This window comes from Saccopteryx bilineata, chromosome 2, assembly GCF_036850765.1.
Source record: "Saccopteryx bilineata isolate mSacBil1 chromosome 2, mSacBil1_pri_phased_curated, whole genome shotgun sequence".
NCBI lineage: Eukaryota > Metazoa > Chordata > Mammalia > Chiroptera > Emballonuridae > Saccopteryx > Saccopteryx bilineata.
Genome location: NC_089491.1, coordinates 173,086,150 through 173,108,042, shown reverse-complemented (window position 1 = coordinate 173,108,042; position 21,893 = coordinate 173,086,150). Strand labels below are relative to the sequence as shown.

The following is a 21,893-nucleotide window of genomic DNA, read 5'->3' as shown; positions in this document are numbered from 1 at the left end:
TGAGCCAGCGACCTTAGGTCCAAGCTGGTGAGCTTTGCTCAAACCAGATGAGCCCGCGCTCAAGCTGGTGACCTCGAGGTCTCATACCTGGGTCCTCGGCATCCCAGTCCGATGCTCTATCCACTGCACCACTGCCTGGTCAGGCTTGTTTTTTAATTTCAACATTCAATAGTTTGTTGCTAGTATATAGAAATACAATTGATTTTTGTTTGTTGATCTTGTATCTTACAATCTTGCTAAACTAGTTCTAATAGCATTTTTGTAAATTCATTAGAATTTTCTACATAGATGATCATACCTGCAAATAAAGATAATTTTACTTTTTCCTTTCTAACCCTTGTGTCTTTTTTCTTGCCTTATTGCCCAACTAGAATCTCTAGTACAATGTTAGTTACATTCACATAACTTTTATTACAGTATATTGATATGTGTGCTATTTTATTATTAGTTATCACTGTTAATCTCTTACTGTGTCTAATTTTAAAATTAAACTTTATCATAGGCATGTGTATATAGAAAAACTAAACATAGTATATAGGATTTGGTACTAACCATGGTTTTAGGCATCCACTGGAGATTTTAGAATGTATGCCTTGTGGATAAGGGGGGACTACTGTATATGGAATCTGAAGAACACACGTCTTTTTTTTTTGTTTTTGTATTTTTCTGAAGTTGGAAACAGGGAGGCAGTCAGACAGACTCCCGCATGCGCCTGACCGGGATCCACCCGGCACACCCACCAGAGGCGATGCTCTGCCCATCCGGGGCGTCACTCTGTTGCAACCAGAGCCACTCTAGCGCCTGAGTCAGAGGCCATGGAGCCATCCTCAGCGCCCGGGCCATCTTTGCTCCAATGGAGCCTTGGCTGCGGGAGGGGAAGAGAGAGACAGAGAGGAAGGAGAGGGGGAGGGGTGGAGAAGCAGATGGGCGCTTCTCCTGTGTGCCCTGGCCGGGAATTGAACCCGGGACTTCTGTACGCCAGGCTGACGCTCTACCACTGAGCCAATCGGCCATGGCTCGAAGAGCACATGTCTAAATAACCCATGAATCAAAGAATAAATTAAAAGAGAAACTAGACAGTATTTTGAACAAAATGAAAACAAAAACACAACATATTAACATTTACAAGATAAAGCTGAAGTGGTACTTAGATGGTAATTCATAGCACTGAACATGTATATTAGAAAAAAAGAAAAGCTTGACCTGTGGTGGCACAGTGGATAGAGCATCAGCCTGGAATGCTGAAGTTGCCAGTTCAACACTCTAGCCTTGCCTGGTCAAAGCACATATGATAAGCCATCAATGAACAACTAAAGTGAAGCAACTATGAGTTGGTACTTCTTGTTCCTAACCCCCTCCTCTTTCTGTAAAATTAATAAATAAAAACCTTTAAAAATTAATTAAATAAGAAAAAAAAAGAAAAATCTAAAATCAATGTCCTCAGATTTCACCTTAAGAAACTAGAGAAGCCTGACCAGGTGGTGGCACAGTGGATAGAGCATCGAACTGGGACGCAGCGGACCTGGGCTTGAAACCCCAAGGTCACCGGCTTGAGTGTGGGCTCATTTAATTTTTTTGGTTTTTGTTTGTTTGTTTTTTACAGAGACAGGGAGAGAGTCAGAGAGAGGAATAGATAGGGACAGACAGACAGGAACGAAGAGAGATGAGAAGCATCAATCATTAGTTTCTCGTTGTGACATCTTAGTTCAGGGGTCGGGAACCTTTTTGGCTGAGAGAGCCATGAATGCCACATATTTTAAAATGTAATTCTGTGAGAGTCATACAATGATCTGTGTACATTACGCATTATCCAATAAAAATTTGGTGTTGTCCCGGAGGACAGCTGTGATTGGCTCCAGCTACCCACAACCATGAACATGAGCGGTAGGAAATGAATAGATTGTAATACATGAGAATGTTTTATATTTTTAACGTTATTATTATTTTTATTAAAGATTTGTCTGTGAGCCAGATGCAGCCATCAAAAGAGCCACATCTGGCTCACGAGACATAGGTTCCCGACCCCTGCCTTAGTTGTTCATTGATTGCTTTCTCAAATGTGCCTTGACCGTGGGGCTACAGCAGACCGAGTAGGTTCATCTGATTTGAGCAAGGCTCACCAGTTTCAGCTTGAAGTCGCTGGCTTGAGCAAGGGGTCACTCAGTCTGCTATAGCCCCCCCAGTCAAGGCACATATGAGAAAGCAATCAATGAACAACTAAGGTGCTGCAACAAAGAATTGATGCTTCTCATCCCTTTCCCTTCCTGTCTATCCCTATCTGTCCCTCTCTCTGCCTCTCTCTCTCAAAAAAGAAAAAAAAAAAAAACAACTGCCTAAAGACAAGTTTGTATCAGATGAATATTTTGTGCTACCCGTTTTTGGTTTTTTTTGTGCTACCCTTTTAGCTCCAAAATTCTATGAAATTTGTAGTGCAAACACTTAATCAAGGGTTGTGAGAACACTGTCATCTTTATACAGGGTAGGGCAAAAGTGGGTTTACAGTTGTGAGTAAGTGAAACTAGTTTATTCTTGCATTATTATTTATTAATTACTGTATATTATTTTTCATATGAACAACTGTAAACTTACTTTTGTCCCACCTAATATAAAATCCAACAGGAGAAGTGTTCCCTTTCACATAAAAAAAAAGCTCTAAAAAATAGAAATGTCCCAACCAAGCACCCAACTCTTTACCTCTCTCTCCACCAGTAAGTAATCTGTAGGTTATCATCCATTCTCTCTGCTGCTGCTGGGCTAGCTCCTGGCAAAACATCTCTTCCCACTTTGAAGCCCTGGCCCTTCCTATTCCCCTTAGTACATTTAAGGTGGCTTGGGAAAGCCAAGAGGATATTAGTTTAAATTTTACAACTACATGAATGTATCCAATAGCAATAAAAATACCTGGTGTCTCGATATTGTGATTTTTTAAAATATATATTTTTTTTCTTTCATTTTCCTGAAGCTGGAAACAGGGAGAGACAGTCAGACAGACTCCCGCATGCGCCCGACAGGGATCCACCCGGCACGCCCACGAGGGGGCGACGCTCTGCCTACTAGGGGGCGATGCTCTACCCATCCTGGGCATCGCCATGTTGCTACCAGAGCCACTCTAGCGCCTGAGGCGGAGGCCACAGAGCCATCCCCAGGGCCCGGGCCATCTTTGCTCCAATGGAGCCTTGGCTGCAGGAGGGGAAGAGAGAGACAGAGAGGAAAGCGCGGCGGAGGGGTGGAGAAGCAAATGGGCGCTTCTGTGTGCCCTGGACGGGAATCGAACCCGGGTCCTCCGCACGCTAGGCCGACGCTCTACCGCTGAGCCAACCGGCCAGGGCAAAATATTTTTTTTATTTATTGATTTTTAGAAAGAGGGGAGAGAGAGAGAGAAAGAGAGAAGGGGGAGGAGCAGGAAGCATCAACTCCCATATGTGCCTTGACCAGGCAAGCCCAAGGTTTTGAACCGGCAACCTCAGTGTTCCAGGTCGACGCTTTATCCCATGGTGCCACCACAGGTCAGGCCGATATTGTGATTTTTAAATGCTATTCTCCACTATAAGGAATCAGAAGTTCTTGAAGACATGGCTGATTCCAAGACTGAGGCAGAGAAGGGACAAGATAAGCCTGGAACCTTTTTGTTGGGGTAGGAAGCAAGGCAGTGCTTTAAAAATATAAAGTCATGTCAAAAGGACATGGATGGGAACCAGATTAAAGGGGCTTCCTTGGTCAAAACTGGGGCAATTTCAGCATTAAAATAAGTAAGGACAGAAATGGATTATAACTTACTGAATAAAACATATTGATAATAAATGGAGGAAGGAATGGATAAGGAGAAGGGAGGGTTCTTTTTACAGCTAAATGCCAAATAATAAAAATGGTTGGAATGATGGAGTTAGACAATCACCACGTAGCAACTAGAGTCATTCCTCACCTTATCGCGGTTCACTTTTCGTGGTCTCACTGTATCGCGGATTTTAAATTTCTCTTAATTTATTCATTTTAGAGAGGAGAGACAGAGTGAGAGAGAAAGAGAGAGAAAGAGGGGAGGAGCAGGAAGCATCAACTCCCATATGTGCCTTGACCAGGCAAGCCCAGGGTTTTGAACCGGCGACCTCAGTGTTCCAGGTCGATGCTTTATCCACTGCGCCACCACAGGTGAGGCTGTATCGTGGATTTTAAAACTGTATATATCTAATTTTGTATTGCGGACTTTTCACTATATCACGGGATTTTGTGGTATATAGGTATTTTAATATGTTTATTATTTTAATTATTTTTGTGGTAAAATAAGCATCTTCTAGCCTAAAAAATTGAAAACAATATAAAAAAATTAATTAAAACATATTAAAAGAATATTAAATTGAAATAAAATACTACTGGTGAGTACCGATATAGAATTTTATATGTTGTTAAAATTACATAGTTTTAAGAGTGTAGAAAGTGTTTAAGAGCATAGAAAGTGTTTATAAGAGTCTAGGAGGCCCTGGCCGGTTGGCTCAGCGGTAGAGCGACGGCCTGGAGTGCGGGGGACCCGGGTTCGATTCCCGGCCAGGGCACATGGGAGAAGCGTCCATTTGCTTCTCCACCCCCACCCCCTCCTTCCTCTCTGTCTCTCTCTTCCCCTCCCGCAGCCAAGGCTCCATTGGAGCAGAGATGGCCCAGGCGCTGGGGATGGCTCCTTGGCCTCTGCCCCAGGCGCTAGAGTGGCTCTGGTCTCGGCGGAGCGACACCCCGGAGGGGCAGAGCATCGCCCCCTGGTGGGCAGAGCATCGCCCCTGGTGGGCATGCCGGGTGGATCCCGGTCAGGCGTATGCGGGAGTCTGTCTGACTGTCTCTCCCCGTTTCCAGCTTCTTAAGAAATAAAAAATTAAAAAAAAAAAGTCTAGGAAAGATTAATAACAGTGTGGGAAAGGTTTGTAAAAGTGTGGGCAGGGTTTATAAAGCCTTAAAATATATATAAATAATAAAATAAATGTAAGGTCGCTACTTCTCAGATTTTTGCCTATCGCAGGGGACTCTGGAACCTAACCCCCGTGATAGACAAGGGACCACTGTATTATGGTAAAAGTTGGCTTGGGCAAGAATCATTAGTAGATACTAAATCTAGTTAGAGTTAGATAAAGTAAAAAGAGGAGCAAGATATTTGCATAATCTCAAAATGTCTTTTCAGAGATAATTTATTAGTTAGTTAAAAAGGGTGAAATAGTAACTGTAGTGTGGAGAAATCACAAGATACCTTGACCAATTTCGACCATCAAAATTACATCACCAGCCTGACCAGGCGGTGGCGCAGTGGATAAAGCGTCGGACTGGGATGCAGAGGACCCGGGTTCGAGACCCTGAGGTCGCCAGCTTGAGTGCGGGCTCATCTGGTTTGAGGAAAAGCCCGCTAGCTTGAACTCAAGGTCGCTGGCTCCAGCAAGGGGTTACTGGGTCTGCTGAAGGCCCACGGTCAAGGCACATATGAGAAAGCAATCAATGAACAACTAAGGTGTTGCAACAAGCAATGAAAAACTAATGATTGATGCTTCTCATCTCTCTCCGTTCCTGTCTATCCCTCTCTCTGACTCACTCTCTGTCTCTGTAAAAAATAAATAAAAAAAAAATTACATCACCAATAAGCAGATGAACATTGCTTATGATATGCTTCCCTGAAAAGGACACACATGATTTATGTCAAATTCCAGCTTAGAATGTATTACTTGGATCCAGTAGTGAGGAAACATCAAGAAAAAGCAAGCTGACAAACATTCTATAAAATAACTATCCTGTATTCTTTAAAAATGTCAGTGTTGCCTGACCAGGCAGTGGCGCAGTGGATAGAGCGTGGACTGGGTTGCGGAGGACCCAGGTTCGAGACCCCAAGGTCACCAGCTTGAGCGCGGGCTCATCTGGCTTGAGGGGAAAAAAAAGCTCAGCAGCTTGGACCCAAGGTCACTGGCTCGAGCAAGGGGTCACTCGGTCTGCTGAAAGCCCGTGGTCAAGGCACATATGAGAAAGCAATCAATGAACAACTAAGGTGTTGCAACGAGAAACTGATGATTGATACTTCTCATCTCTCTCCATTTCTGTCTGTCTGTTCCTATCTATCCCTCTCTCTGTCCCTGTAAATAAATAAATAAATAAAAATGTCAGTGTCCATTTTGAGTTTGTTCTTTATATATATATAATATATATATATATTATATATATATATATTACAGAGAGAGGAGAGAGGCAAGGGAGCAAGAAGTATCACTCATTGCTGCTTCACTTTAGTTGTTAATTGGTTGGTTATCATATGTGCCTTGACCCAGCAAGCCCAGGGCTTCGAACTGGTTACTTCAGCATTCCAGGTCAATGGTCTATTCACTGCACCACTACAGGCCAAGATTTTTTTTTGGGGGGGGGTATTTTTCCGAAGCTGGAAACTGGGATAGACAGTCAGACAGACTCCCGCATGCGCCCGACCGGGATCCACCCAGCACGCCCACCAGGGGCTACGCTCTGCCTACCAGGGGGTGATGCTCTGCCCCTCTGGGGCGTCGCTCTGTTGCGACCAGAGCCACTCCAGCGCTTGGGGCAGAGGCCAAGGAGCCATCCCCAGCACCTGGGCCATCTCTGCTCCAATGGAGCCTTGGCTGCGGGAGGGGAATAGAGAGACAGAGAGGAAGGAGGGGGGGTGGAGAAGCAAATGGGCGTTTCTCCTATGTGCCCTGGCCGGGAATCGAACCCGGGTCCCCCGCACGCCAGGCCGATGCTCTACCACTGAGCCAACCGGCCAGGGCCTACAGGCCAAGATATTTTGAATTTATTATGTATGGTGTTAGAAGGTGGTCCAGTTTCATTTTTTTTAATTTTTTAAAAAGATTTTATTTATTCATTATAGAGAGGGAAGAGAGAGAGAGAGAGAGAGAGAGAGAAGGGGGAGGAGCAGGAAGCATCAACTCCCATATGTGCCTTGACCAGGCAAGCCCAGGGTTTTGAACCGGCAACCTCAGCGTTTCCAGGTTGACGCTTTATCCACTGCGCCACCACAGGTCAGGCCCAGTTTCATTTTTTTGCATGTATCTGTCCAGTTTTCCCAACACCATTTGTGTACTGAAGATTTAAATATTAGACTTAAAACTATAAAGATCCTAGAAGAATACATAGGCAGTAAAATCTTGGACATTTCTTGTAGCAATATTTTTTCTGATATATCACCTCAGACAAGAGAAACAAAATAAAAAATAAACAAATAGGGCTACACCTAAGTAAAAAGTTTTTGCACAGCAAAGGAAACCATCAACAAAATGAAAAGGCAACCTACTGAATGGGAGAACTTATTTGCTGATACATTTGATAGGGCTTAATATTCAAAATTTACAAGGAACTTACAAAACTCAGCACCAAAAAAACAAACAATCAAATTAAGAAATGGGTCAAGGACCTGAATGTACATTTCTCCAAAAAGGACATATAGATGACCCATAGACATACAAAAAGATCTCAACATCACTGTCTGACCTGTGGAAGCACAGTGGATAAAGCATTGACCTAGAATGCTGAGATGGCCAGTTCAAAACCCTGGGTTTGCCTGATCAAGTCACATACAAGAAGCAACTATAAGCCCTGGCCGGTTGGCTCAGTGGTAGAGCGTTGGCCTGGCGTGCAGGAGTTCCGAGTTCGCTTCCCGGCCAGGGCACACAGGAGAAGCGCCCATCTGCTTCTCCACCCCTCCCCCTCTCCTTCCTCTCTGTCTCTCTCTTCCCCTCCCGCAGCCAAGGCTCCATTGGAGCAAGGTTGGCCCGGGCACTGAGGATGGCTCCATGGCCTCTGACTCAGGTGCTAGAATGGCTCTGGTCACAACAGAGCAACGCCCCAGATGGGCAGAGCATCGTCCCCTGATGGGCATGCCGGGTGGATCCTGGTTGGGCACATGCGGGAGTCTGTCTGACTGCCTCCCCGTTTCCAACCTCAGAAAAATACAAAAAAAAAAAAAGAAGAAGAAGAAGCAACTATAACTTGATGCTTCCCACTCCTGTCCCCTCCTCTCCTCTCTTTAAAATCAATAAATAAAATCTTAAAAACAAAATAGAAAGATCTCAACATCACTAATCATTAAAGAAATGCAAATTAAAAGTACAATGAGATATCACCTCACACCAGTCAGAATGGCTATTATCAATAAATCAGCAAACAACAAGTATTGGTGAGGATGTGGAGAAAAGGGAATCCTTGTGCACTGTTGGTGGGAATGCAGATTGGTGCAGCCATTGTGGGAAGCAGTAAGAGTTACTTCAAAAAATTAAAAATGGAACTGCCTTATGACCAAGCAATTCTACTTACGGGAATACGTATAACTGAAGAAACCTGAAACACTGATTTGAAAATATATATGTACTCCCATGTTTATTACAGCATGATATACGATAGCCAAGATTTGGAGGCAATTCAAGTGGCCATCAGTAGATGAGTGGATAAAAAAGCTATGGTACATTACACAATAGAATACTACTCAGTCGTAAAAAAGAAAATCTTACCTTTTGCAAAAGCATGAATGGACCTGAAGATTATTTATGCTAAGTGAGATAAACCAGTCAGAGAAACCCGGGTTTCAAGTACCATATGATTTCACTTACATGTGGAATTTAATGAACAAAATTAACTAACAAATAGAATAGAAATAGAATAGAAACAGATTCATAGATACAGAGAACAGAATTACCACTCCAGAAGGAATGGGGTTTGGAGGCTGGGTGAAAAAGGTGAAGGGATTAAGCAAAGAAAAAGGATTTAGACACAGACAGCAGCATGGGGATTACAACAGGGATAGAGGGCAGGGAGAGGCAGAAGCAGGTAAAAGGGGGATAAATGGTGATGGAAGGAAACATGACTTGGGGTAGTGAACACACAATTTAATATACAGATAATGTATTATAGAATTGTACATCTAAAACATATATAATAATTGTGTTAACCAATGTCACCCAATGAATTCAATAAAACTTTTAAAAATATGTAAATGGGGTTTTTTTTGTTTTTTTTTTTTTACAGAGTCAGAGAGAGGGATAAATAGGGACAGACAGACAGGAACGGAGAGAGATGAGAAGCATCAACCATTAGTTTTTCGTTGCGACACCTTAGTTGTTCATTGATTGATTTCTCATATGTGCCTTGACCGTGGGCCTTCAGCAGACCGAGTAATCCCTTGCTGGAGTCAGCGACCTTGGGCTCAAGCTGTGAGCCTTGCTCAAACCAGATGAGCCCAAACTGGAGACCTCAGGGTCTCGAACCTGGGTCCTCTGCATCCCAGTCTGATGCTCTATCCACTGCGCCACCGCCTGGTTCAAGCAAAAATACGTAATATTTAGGCCCTGGCCGGTTGGCTCAGCCGTAGAGCGTCGGCCTGGCGTGCAGGGGACCCAGGTTCGATTCCCGGCCAGGGCACACAGGAGAAGCGCCCATCTGCTTCTCCACCCCTCCTCCTCTCCTTCCTCTCTGTCTCTCTCTTCTCCTCCCGCAGCCGAGACTCCATTGGAGCAAAGATGGCCCGGGCGCTGGGGATGGCTCCTTGGCCTTTGCCCCAGGCGCTAGAGTGGCTCTGGTAGCAACAGAGCGACGCCCCAGAGGGGCAGAGCATCGCCCCCGTAGTGGGCATGCTGGGTGGATCCTGGTCCGGTGCATGCGGGAGTCTGTCTCTCTGCTTCCCTGCTTCTAACTTCAGAAAAATACAAAAAAAAAAAAAAAGGGTCCTGGCCTGTTGGCTCCATGGTAGAGCATTAGCCCAGTGTGTGGATGTCCTGGGTTTGATTCCTGGTCAGAGCACACAGAAAAAGTGACCATCTGCTTTTCCACCCCTCCTCCTCTTGTGCTTCTCTCTTTCTCCTCCTCCTGCAGTCATGGCTTGATTGGAGCAAGTTGGCCCTGGGCACTGAGGATGGGTCTCAGGTGCTAAGAGCTCAGTTGCTGAGCAATGGAACAATGCCTCAGATGGGCAGAGTACTGCCTGCTAGGGGGCTTGCCAGGTGGATCCCGGTCGGGGTGCATGAGGGAGTCTGTCTTTGTCTCCTCTCCTCTCACTGAATAATAAATAAATAAATAAATAACAGGCCCTGGCTGGTTAGCTCAGTGGATAGAGCCTGGCATATGGGCATCCCAGGTTCAGTCCCTGGTCAGAGAACACAAGAGAAGTGACTATCTGCTTCTCCTCTCTCTCACTCTTCCTCATCCCCTCCCACAGCCAATGATTTGATTGGTTTCAGTATTAGTCCCAGGAACTGAGGATAGCTCGGCTGGTCTGAGCCTCCACCTCAGGTGCTAAAAATAGCTCAGTTGATCCAAGCATCAGTGGATCCCCATTGGGGTGCATGAGGGAGTCAGTCTCTCTATCTCCCCTCCTCTCACTTAATAAATAAATAATAAATGATAAAAATAAAAATGTCACTCATGACAAAGAAAGGTTGAAGAATTACTTTAGATTAAAGGAGACAAAGAGACATGACAACAAAATGGTTCGTGGACTGGGATTTTTTTTTTTTAATTTATTCATTTTAGAGAGGAGAGGGAGAGACAGAGAGAGAGAAGGGGGGAGGAGCTGGAAGCACCAACTCCCACATGTGCCCCGACCAGGCAAGCCCAGGGTTTCGAACCGGCGACCTCAGCACTTCCAAGTCGATGCCCCATCCACTGCGCCACCACAGGTCAGGTGTGGACTGGGATATTGAACTGGAGAGGGGAAACACCACAAAGGGCATTATTGGGATAATTGAGAATTTAGAATGACTTTATTTTTTTTTATTATTGATTTTAGAGGATGAGAGAGAGAGGAGAGAAACAGCAATTTATTGTTCCATTTATTTATGCATTCATTGGTTGGTTCTTCTATGTGCCCTTATTGGGTATCAAACCTGCAAGTTTGGCATATCAGGATGATGCTCTAACCAACTGAACTACTTGGCCAGGACTAGAATATGGACTTTAAAGTGTAGTATCTATGTTAAATTTCCTAAATTTGATCATTGTGCCATGTTATTTAAGATAATATTCTTGTCCTTAGGTAGTACACACTAGAGCAGCGGTTCTTAACCTGTGGGTCGCGACCCCGGTAAGGGTCGAATGACCAAAACACAGGGGTCACCTAAAGCCATTGGAGTCGTGACCTACAGGTTGAGAACCACTGCACTAGAGTATTAAGAGATAAAAGGGCATAATGTAGATAATAGACTCAGATGGTTCAGAAAAAATAAATTATAGACATATATCATGATAAAGAAAAGTTAAGTGCCTTGGTGGTGCAGTGGATAGACCGTAGGACTGGGATGCCGAGGACCCAGGTTTGAAACCACGAGGTCTCCAGCTTGAGTGCGGGCCCACCAGCTTAAGCACAGGGTCACTGGCTTGAGCATGGGGTTATGTCATGGTCACTGGCTTGGCTCAAGCCCCTTGGTCAAGGCATATATGAGAAAGTAATCAATGAACAACTAAGGTGCCACAACAAAGAATTGATGTTTCTCAGTCTCTCCCTTTCTGTCTGTCTGTCTACCTCTCTTGCTAAAAAAAAGTGAAGTGATTACCAGAGGGGAGGGCATTGTAGGGGAAGTGGGTGAGGGAGGGGAGTAAAGGGGAACAAATATATGGTGATAGAAAATGATTTGATTTTGGGTGACGGGTACACACACAATCAATAGTTCAAATGCTATAGAAATATTTACCTGAAACCTATGTACTCTTATTGATCGTCACCCCATTAAATTTAATTTTCTAAATAAAATTGACAAAAAAGAAAATTTGTTAAAATGTGAAAAATTGATCAATTTGGGTAAAGAGTATATGGAAGTTTTCTGAATTATTCTTGCAATTTTTTATAAGTTTCAAATTATTTCAAAATAAAAAGGTTTTTTTAAGGTACATAAACAGAAGAGAAATAGCCAAATGAGGACCTAGAGTGCCCGAGAGTAGTTCCATGTATCCAGTCAGATTCTGACTTGTTTGCTCCCTTTCATTGGCTCTGCCACGGCACAATCACAGGTGCCCTACCCAGCTGCTAGTCCCTACCCCCTGGCCTACCTCCTGTGAAGGCACCACCTTCTTTTGCCAGACATGTGGGGAGGCTGGCTTCTTGAACACTTTGACCTCTTTAAACCAAAAAAATAATAATAATAACCCACTCAAATATTGTAAGTTGCCCATGTGTTTCCAATATCCTTGTTTCTTTCCTTTTTTTTTTTTTTTTTTTTACTTTTTCCAAAGCTGGAAACGGGGAGGCAGTCAGACTCCTGCATGCGCCCGACCGGGATCCACCCAACATGCCCACCAGGGGGCGATGCTCTGCCCCTCCGGGGTGTCGCTCTGTTGCGACCAGAGCCACTCTAGCGCCTGGGGCAGAGGCCAAGGAGCCATCCTCAGCGCCTGGGCCATCTTTTTGCTCCAATGGAGTCTCGGCTGCGGGAGGGGAAGAGAGAGACAGAGAGGAAGGGGGTAGGGTGGAGAAGCAGATGGGCGCTTCTCCTGTGTGCCCTGGCCGGGAATCGAACCCTGGACTCCTGCACGCCAGGCCGACGCTCTACTGCTAAGCCAACCGGCCAGGGCCATCCTTGTTTCTTGTATAATGAAAATACAGTTTCCCCAGGCCAAGGGCCAAGTGGATGGCTGAAGCTGCTTCATCCTTCTCGCAAGTAGTAGATCCACAGCATATGTTTAATAAAACGGCTCTCACACCCACTCTTATGAATTACATACACCTGTCAACAGAAGCAGGCTAGGTCCAGGGTTAAGAGCCAGAGGAACATAGTCTGACTTGGCTTTGACCTAACCACTTAAAAATTGTGTGACTGAGAGCAAGTCAACAACAGTACCTAGGCTTCATTAACCATTCACTTAACCATATCCACTTAGTAAGTACCAGACTCCATTTTAGGAAGCAGTGACACAAAATCTCTGCTCCCAGAGCTTACATTCTAGTTGGGTGAGACAGAAAATAAGTAACTGAAATAGAGTATGTCAGATGCTTATCCATGCTCAGGAGAAAAACAGGACTGATAAGGGAATTAGCAAGTAGAATAGAGGTGAAAATATAATTTTAATATTCAAGAAAGGCTTCATTAAAGCTAATAGCTGAACAAAAATCTAAAGGCCATGAGAGGCCTGACCAGGTGACAGTGAAGTGGATGGTGCGTTGGCCTGGAATGCTGAAGACCCAGGTTCAAAACCCTGAGGTCACTGGCGTAAAACCCAAGGTTGCTGGCTTGGCTAGAGCTCCCAGGTCAAGGCACAGATGAGAAGCAATCAATGAACAACTAAGGTGCCTGAACCACGAGTTGATACTTCTCATCTCTCTCCCTTCCTGTCTGTCTCTTTCTGTCACTAAAAAAATAAAATAGGCCTGACCTGTGGTGGCGCAGTGGATAAAGCGTCGACCTGGAACCCTGAGGTCGCTGGTTCAAAACCGGGGGCTTGCCCAGTCAAGGCACATATGGGAGTTGATGCTTCCTGCTCCTCCCCCCTTCTCTCTCTCTCTCTCTTTCACTAAAATGAATTAAAAAAATAAAAATAAAAATAAAAATAAAAAATAAAAAATAAAAGCATTGAGGAAGACGAAAGAACATTGAGGCAAAAGGGGACAAACAGCAGGTGCAAACGCCCTTAAGCAGGAATGAGCCTAGGTTGAGAATTGATTAAGTCTTAAGCTCTTTGAAAGCAGAGAAAGGAATTACACAGAGTAGGGGCTCAGTAAATGTCAAAGGGAGACAGGAAGCAAAAGAGGGATTGTAATATTGTATCCAGAGATTTTAAGGTTGAATTTTGGGAACAGAGAAAAGAAACATGTTTTACTAAGCTGGAGAAAAATAGATGATTACCTGACTTCATGTCCTGTCTTTCTCGCCTGTTCTTAAAAATATTTCTTAAATGGCCCTGGCGGGATAGCTTGGCTGGTTAGAGCACTGTCTGGATATGCAGAGATTGCTGGTTCGATCTCCAATCAGGGTAATTCAGGAACAGATCAATGTTCCTGTTCCTCTCTAAAATCAATAAAACATTAAAAAATATATATTTCTCAAACGGAGATAATTCAAAGAATTTGAAGATTTTGTTTTTATCTTTGTTTTCCAGGTTTGCTTTGAGTTGAAAGTAAGGATTTTTTTTCTTTTTTGTATTTTTCTGAAGCTGGAAATGGAGACAATCAGACAGACTCCCGCATGCGCCCGACCGGGATCCACCCGGCACGTCCACCAGGGGCGACGCTCTGCCCACCAGGGGGCGATGCTCTGCCCCTCCGGGGCGTCGCTCTGCCGCGACCAGAGCCACTCTAATGCTGGGGCAGAGGCCAAGGAGCCATCCCCAGCACCCAGGCCATCTTTGTTCCAATGGAGCCTTGGCTGCGGGAGGGGAAGAGAGAGACAGAGAGGAAGGAGGGGGGTGGTGGAGAAGCACATGGGCGCTTCTCCTATGTGCCCTGGCCGGGAATCGAACCCGGGTCCCCCGCACGCCAGGCCAATGCTCTACCGCTGAGCCAACCGGCCAGGGCCAAAGTAAGGATTTTTTTAGTGTGCTTTTTTTTTACTATACTTACGGTATTTTGTAGATATATAGACCTCTTTAAGATAAGAACATTAAAGTTCAATCTTTTTTTTCTTTTTTAGTGAGAGACAGACACATATGGGAAGGAAGAGAGATGAGAAGCATCAACTGGATGTTGTGGCACTTTAGTTGGTCATTGATTACTTCCTCTTATGTGTCTTGATTGGGAGGGAGGGGCTCAAGCCAAGCCAGTGACCCCTTGCTCAAGCCAGCGACCATGGGTCATGTCTATGATCCCACGATCAAGATGGGAACCCCGCACTCGAGCTGGTGAGCCTGCAGTCAAGCTGGTGAGCCTGCAGTCAAGCTGGCGATTGCACGGGCTCGAACCTGGGTTCTCAGCATCCCAGGTCAATGCTCTGTCCACTGCGCCACCTCCTGGTCAAGCTAAGTTCAAATTATTAATACTCTCAAAACAATATTATTTGGAAGAAATTAGAATGCCATTTATAACAAGACTAACAAGTTTATAGAGGAATTATTAACAATTTATAAATAGAAATGATTCCTCCCCCAAAAGTCAAAAGAACTTGGTTTGAGATTTGGATGTTCTTTTACTATGGTTTGGACAGTTTGTATTTGCCTCTGCAAATAGCTTTGGGTAACTTTTATACGACTGTTATTGTTTTCATAAATGGTATTTTTAGGAATTGGAAATAACAGAAAGTTCTGGTAGACTGGCCACTTGTACACAGTAACTTTTGTAACTAAACATCTCTTTCCCAAACGTAACTGAGCAACAGCAATCTGGAATTGTAAGTGTAAAATGGGTGTTTTTGTGTAAGACAGTAGCATTCACAGAAGATGTAACAGTGGCTTGGATGCTGTTTTTTTGTTTGTTTTTTAAAGATGGTTTTTGTTTAAATTACAGAAAGAAAAAAAATTTGTGCCTGAGTGTGTGTGTGGATTTTTCAAGAATAAGTGGACAAGGCTCTGGTCTCAAGATATAGTGCCTGCCCTAGCCAGGTAGCTCAGCTAGGTTAGAGCATCAGCCTCATACACCATTGTGGGTGTGATCCCTGCTCAGGGCACATACAAGCATCCAATGAATGCAAACATAAATGAAATTAAAATAAAAAGATATACAGTCAGTACACATTTTGTTTCTTTCTTTTTTTCTTTTTTTTTTATTCAGTGAGAGGAGGGGAGGCAGGGAAAGACTCCCTCATGTCTTTCCCTGGGATCCACTAAGCCCTGACTGGGATCCACTCGGTAAGCCTACAAGGAGCAATGCTCTGCCCATGTGGAGCGTTGCTCTGTTGCTCATCAACTGAGCTCTTCTTAGTGCCTAAAGCGGAGGTCATGGAGCCATCCTCAGCACCTGGGGCCAACTCACTCCAATCGAGCCATGGCTGCAGGAGGAAAGAGAAAGAGAGAGGGAGAGGGAGAGAGAGAGAGAAGCACGAGAGGGGGAGGAGTGAAGCAGATGAGGGCTTCTCCTGTGTCTCCTGACCAGAAATCAAACCCGGGACATCCACAAGCTGGGCCAGTGCTCTACCACTGAGCCAATGGGCCAAGGCCATTTTGTTTCAATGTCCCTAAAGTACAGTTAATCTTAGAGTGACAACACTTTTGATCTTTCCTCCCACTAAAGATTTTTTGGGAAAAAAATTTTTTTCCACCTGCCTTTTAAAAAAATTAATTTGCATTCTCCTTCCCTTCTTGGCCTTTTGGCTAAGATCAAGTGTAATTTGTTTTTTGTTTTTTTGAGACAGAGAGAGTGTCAGAGAGAGGGATAGATAGGGACAGACAGGAACGGAGAGAGATGAGAAGCATCAATCGTCAGTTTTTCGTTGCGGCACCTTAGTTGTTCATTGATTGCTTTCTCATATGTGCCTTGACTGCGGGCCTTCAGCAGACTGAGTAACCTCTTGTTCGAGCCAGCGACCTTGGGTCCAAGCTGGTGAACTTTTTGCTCAAGCCAGATGAGCCCGCACTCAAGCTGGCGACCTCGGGGTCTTGAACCTGGGTCCTCTGTATCCCAGTCTGATGCTCTATCCATTGCGCCACCGCCTGGTCAGGCAAGTGTAATTTGTATACTCCACTATTTTGTTGAAAGGTAACAAACTTCAAAACACACCACCTAAGTGGGTGGTTCAGTGGATAAAGTGTCCACCCAGCACCTGGGTTCGACCCCCAGTCAAGGCATATAACAGAAGCAGTCAATGAGTGCACAACTAAATGGAACTAAGTGAAACAATAAGTTGATGCTTCTTTCTCTCTCTCTCTCTTTCTACCTCCTTCCTTCCCTCCCTTCCTTCCTCTTTCCTTCTCTCAAATCAATGAAAAAAAAATTAAATAATAATATAGTTGAAATTTTAACTTTATTATTTTTCTATTATAAAAGTAATGCATATTCATTTACATAATAAAAAGAGTACAAAAGACATAAAGAATATAATTTTTAAATTGCCTATAATCCCATACATGAAAACTATTAACATTTTGGCATATTTCATCAGTCTTTTTCTATGTTTTTGAACATAGCTCAGATATTACTATCTACAAAGTACCATATCCAAATTTTTAAACATAATGTTATATTAAAATTATTTTTTCTCATATCAATAAAAATCCTCTTCATAAACATAATTCTAAAGGCAGGCTAACATTCCATCATAAGAATATACTATAATTTATTAAACATTATCCTAATATTAAATACTTACTAAGAGTTAGTGGGTCAATAGCCATTCTGTTTCCTAAAAAAACTGGTCTTGAGAACACAAAGGGAATATACAGAGCCAGGAAGGGTGAGGGGGTGGCGTGAGAAGGACACTCAGAGGTCCTGGCCTAGCCTTTCCAGCTCGTTGAGGAGGAAGTCCATATCAGCCCGGGTCAGGGCAGGGTTGGCCACGATCATGCGGAAAAAGTTGCCCTGGGTCCCATGGGGCTGGTAGCCAATCATCATGGAACCCTCCTTCACCATGCGCTCCTTGAGTACTGGGGCTACCTAGAAAAGGGTGCAGAGAGTGTCCAGATGCAGTCTGGGGTCAGGTGAGGGGTGGGGTAGCTTCCTGGCCAGCAAGTTACCCAAAATACATTCCGCTCCTACCCAGGCATCTTCCGGAGGGAGCATCATTGTTCTGATCCTAACCATGACTGAAGTTTACCTTTCCTACCATGTCCAACCTGCTTAGCCTTCTCTACTGTCTGCTTTATTCCCCATTTCACCTATCTCTATGTTGATACATGAGTCATTTTCTGTAAAAACCTGACTTTTCCGGCGGAGCGTCGGCCTAGCATGCGGGAGTCCTGGGTTCAATTCCCGGCCACGGCACACAGGAGAAGCGCCCATCTGCTTCTCCACCCCTCCCCCTCTCCTTCCTCTCTCTCTCTCTCTCTCTTCCCCTCCCGCAGCCAAGGCTCCACTGGAGCAAAGTTAGCCCTGGCGCTGAGGATGGCTCTGTGGCCTCTGCCTCAGGTGCTAGAATGGCCCTGGTTGCAACAGAGCAATGCCCCAGATGGGCAGAGCATCGCCCCCTGGTGGGCATGCTGGGTGGATCCCGGTCGGGCGCATGTGGGAGTCTGTCTGACTGCCTCCCCGTTTCCAGCTTCAGAAAAAAAAAAAAAAAAAAAAAAAAAAAAACCTGACTTCCCTGATTCACAATACTACTTTCGTCTAACTTCAAGCCTCAGTCATCCTTAACACCTTTCCCCCCCTCTGAGATCCTGTAATATTTTTTATCTGTACGGCCATCTAACATGTATATTTATAAGATTGCTTTGAACATACTGGTTTCAAATAGGTAACTCTTGTTTTCTAAATATTACTCCCTAAGAACATGACCATTCTTATCCTATACCTATAGCATCTATTACCAACCTATCCTTTAGGGACCTATGACATGTCTCCTCACCTCTAGGAAGCATGTCTGGACTGGCCTGCCTGGGTTGTTCTGTTCCCAGTATCAGTGAGTAAAGCTTTTCCATGATCTTTCTATCTCCCACCTCCATCCTGGATCTGAGCTCCCAGAAGAACTCCCTGCACAGGGGTTTATGCATACTGGTGAGTTACACTGTAATACCCCTCTCTGTCTTCTTCTTACTTTGCAGAAACATACCTTATTCTCCATACCCCTCCCCACAGAAATGAGGACAAATTGGTGTTTCCAGTGCATCTCCCACCTCGGGAAGAAAAGGCACCTCGGGTCAGCAAAGGGATCTGACATGCTACCCATAGCCAGCAGGGGGCGGTAACGCACTAGCTGCGTCAGTTCCCTAAACTGGGTTAACCAGAGCTTCAGGGAGGAGAAAGCCTACCTTAGCCAGCCTTTCACTGTAATCCAGACTCTCCTGCTTGTCCCGTAGGCTGGGAGGCACGAACCAGAAACACACATTGACAAACTCAGGCTGGGAAAAATGAACAGAAAGGTGTGAGCTGAGGTAGGGGACTGTCCCCCTCTCATGGCTCCTCTTCTTCCATCAGAGCTTTGTGTGTGGGATAGGCTATGGGGTATAGAAACAAAGAGAATGGGGTAGGTCATACCTCCATGACTAACTCAAATCCTTCCCTCTTCTTTATTTCCTCCACCAGGTACCTTCAAAGAGAGTAAGAAATCACAAGTGGAGGAGGAAAAAAAACCAAAAGAGACCCAGAGAATGAGCTGGAGAGGTGTGAGAACAGCAAAGGGTTTGAGGGAAAAAGGCCTTGGGGAGGGGAAGTAGAACTACCCCCCACTCCTACCGGGCAAGGGCAAAGGCCTGGTCAACACGCCACTCCAACCCTTGCCCGCCGAGGGCCTTCCACATGAGCCACAACTTCAGACAGTCCACTCGGCGGCCACACTGCACCACCTTGTCTCCTGTGTCCAGGGCCACATCATAGAACTTGTCCTGCTGGAAGAGGTAGCTAGCCTGGGACCCATGGCAGCGCTTGAGCAGATTCTGTGGGTAGGCGGGAGACTGTGAGATGCTACTCTCTCCACCCAGGTTTCCTGTACTGCTCTATTAGAGGACTTCTAAGCTCAGTCCACTCATTCCTGTCCCTGGAACCAAATGGCGTTGATGGGATGACTGCCAGCTGATTCAGACCCCTTTCTCTGGGTTTTCTTCTAACACCCCGAGTTCTTCCCAAACTCAACCCAGGATCCCTTCAATTACAACTTCAAGCTGGAAATATTTCCCTTTGCATGAAGACAGGCAGTGGGGACAGTGAGAGAACCCATGGCGGTTAAGAGAGCCCACCACAAGGAGTTAGCAAGTCGCAGATATTCAGCTTCAGACGGGATGATAAGGAGAACACTATAAAGCCAGGACCCCCTCTAAGGTAAGACAGAAAAGAAGATAGAGGTCTAAAGTGAGAGGTGGGACCAGGCCAGGAGCAGGGGCAGACTCACCGTGGTATCCCGGAGAAGAAGAGCTGAGCACTGCAGGCCTGCTGTGAGGAGCTTGTGGGGATTCCAGGTAACGGAGTCAGCCCTGTGGTGGGTACAGCAAAGCTGGGTCAGCTGGCTCCTCCGCAAGCTGCCCAACCAAACTCCCCTACATTTCTGTACCTCAGTAAAAGGGCTTTAGTCTCACCCAGCCCAGCAGTCAGGAAGAGTTGCCATGTCTGCCATCTGAACCCCCAGCCCCAATCCATCTTTCCAACCCACTCCCACCAACACCCCACTCCCACTGCCATCCAAAGCTCCTAGACCATGAGTAGTCTATGGATCAAGGCTTTCAGGGTGAGATTCAGGGAGCAGGGGCTACGATAGGCACCTCTGGATTCCATCCAGGAGATGTCTATGTGTCTGTGACATCAGGACGCTTCCACCCCACGCGGCCTGTGAAGCAGAAGGAACAGCATGGGCTTGGTCTCAGTACAGCCCAACCCACCCTCAGGCCTAAGTCCTACTCACATCCACGTGAAGCCACAGCCCGTGATGCTGGCACACATCAGCAATTGCTTCCAGGGGGTCAAAGGCCCCCAGAACAGTAGTACCAGAGGTGGCACTGACCAGGAATGGCACAGCACCCTAATGCAAACATGCAGAAGAAGAAAGAAGCTGTGAAATCATCTAAATAGCAAGTCAGAACATGTTGCTAGTGCCCAGCTCTAAACTCTCTGCATGCCTGACCTGGGCCCTTTCTTTCTTAAAGAGGTACTACTGTCTCCTTTAATTAGCAAGTGAGGACACTGAGATTCAGAGGTGTGAAGAAACTTGCCCCCAAGTTGAAGCTCCACAGATAGAATCCAAACCTGGGTCTGTCTGATGGTCTACCTCCAAACCTCATACTCTTTCAAAAAAGTATGCCTTACTGGAAGAGCAAATATTATTTTTTTAAAGATTGTATTTATTTATTTTAGAGAGGAAAAAGAGAGAAAGAAGTAGGGGAGGAGCCAGAAGCATCAACTCCCATATGTGCCTTGACCAGACAAGCCCAGGGTTTCAAACTGGCAACCTCAGTGTTCTAGGTTGATGCTTTATCTACTGTGCCATCACAGGTGAGGCAGCAAATGCAATTTTTATTTTTTTTTTTAATTTTTTTACAGGGACAGAGAGTCAGAGAGAGGGATAGACAGGGACAGACAGACAGGAACGGAGAGAGATGAGAAGCATCAATCATCAGTTTTTCGTTGTGACACTTAAGTTGTTCATTGATTGCTTTCTCATATGTGCCTTGACCATGGGCCTTCAGCAGACTGAGTAACCCCTTGCTGGAGCCAGCGACCTTGGGTCCAAGCTGGTGAGCTTTTTGCTCAAGCCAGATGAGCCCGTACGCAAGCTGGCGACCTCGGGGTCTTGAACCTGGGTCCTCCGCATCCCAGTCCGATGCTCTATCCACTGCGACATGGCCTGGTCAGGCGGCAAATGCTATTTTTAAAATTTCTAGTAGTACAGTGCCTGACCAGTGTGAGCACTGACCATCTGTTTATCTTCCTCTCCCTCTCCCTCTTCTCTCTCTCTTTTCTGGCAGCCAGTGGCTTGACTGGTTTAAGTGATGGCCCTGGGCGCTGAGGATAGTTTGGCTGATTTGAGCATAGGTCCCAAACTGGGGTTGCCAGGTAGATCCCGGTCGAAGCACATGTGGGAGTCTATTTCCCCTCCTCTCACTTAAAAAAAAAAAGAATTGGTACCAGTTCTTCACAAACTTCTAAAAAAAAAAAGAAAAGAAAAGAAAACACGTTTAAATTCATCCTATGAGGCAAGTATTCTCTGATACCTAAACCAGACAAAACACCATGAAAAAAGAAAACTACAGATAATATTTCTCATGAATATAAAATCTAAAAAAACATTAGCAACCTGAAATCAACAGCATGTGAACAGAATTATACACCAAGACAAAGCGGAATTTTTTCCATGAATGCAAACTTGATTTAATATCCAAAATTCAATTAACATAATACATCCTATCAACAGAAAATGGAA

General features: G+C 45.0%; 1 protein-coding gene across 5 annotated transcripts in view; it reads right to left on the bottom strand.

The window, feature by feature from the left end:
* Window positions 1-16,849: 16,849 nt before the first annotated feature.
* CSAD (cysteine sulfinic acid decarboxylase) overlaps window positions 16,850-21,893 on the bottom strand; it is a 39,241-nt gene continuing 34,197 nt past the window's right edge. For 4 of the 5 annotated variants that reach the window (XM_066258604.1, XM_066258608.1, XM_066258606.1 and 1 more), the window contains 7 exons: window positions 20,379-20,495; window positions 20,239-20,303; window positions 19,872-19,953; window positions 19,220-19,419; window positions 19,022-19,073; window positions 18,796-18,885; window positions 16,850-17,485 (listed from right to left, as the gene is read on the bottom strand). In XM_066258604.1, coding sequence (XP_066114701.1) covers window positions 17,312-17,485; window positions 18,796-18,885; window positions 19,022-19,073; window positions 19,220-19,419; window positions 19,872-19,953; window positions 20,239-20,303; window positions 20,379-20,495 — 780 coding nt within the window. In that variant the 3' untranslated portion in view covers window positions 16,850-17,311. The remainder of the gene's footprint in view (window positions 17,486-18,795; window positions 18,886-19,021; window positions 19,074-19,219; window positions 19,420-19,871; window positions 19,954-20,238; window positions 20,304-20,378; window positions 20,496-21,893) is intronic. The other variant, XM_066258607.1, reaches the window with a different exon arrangement.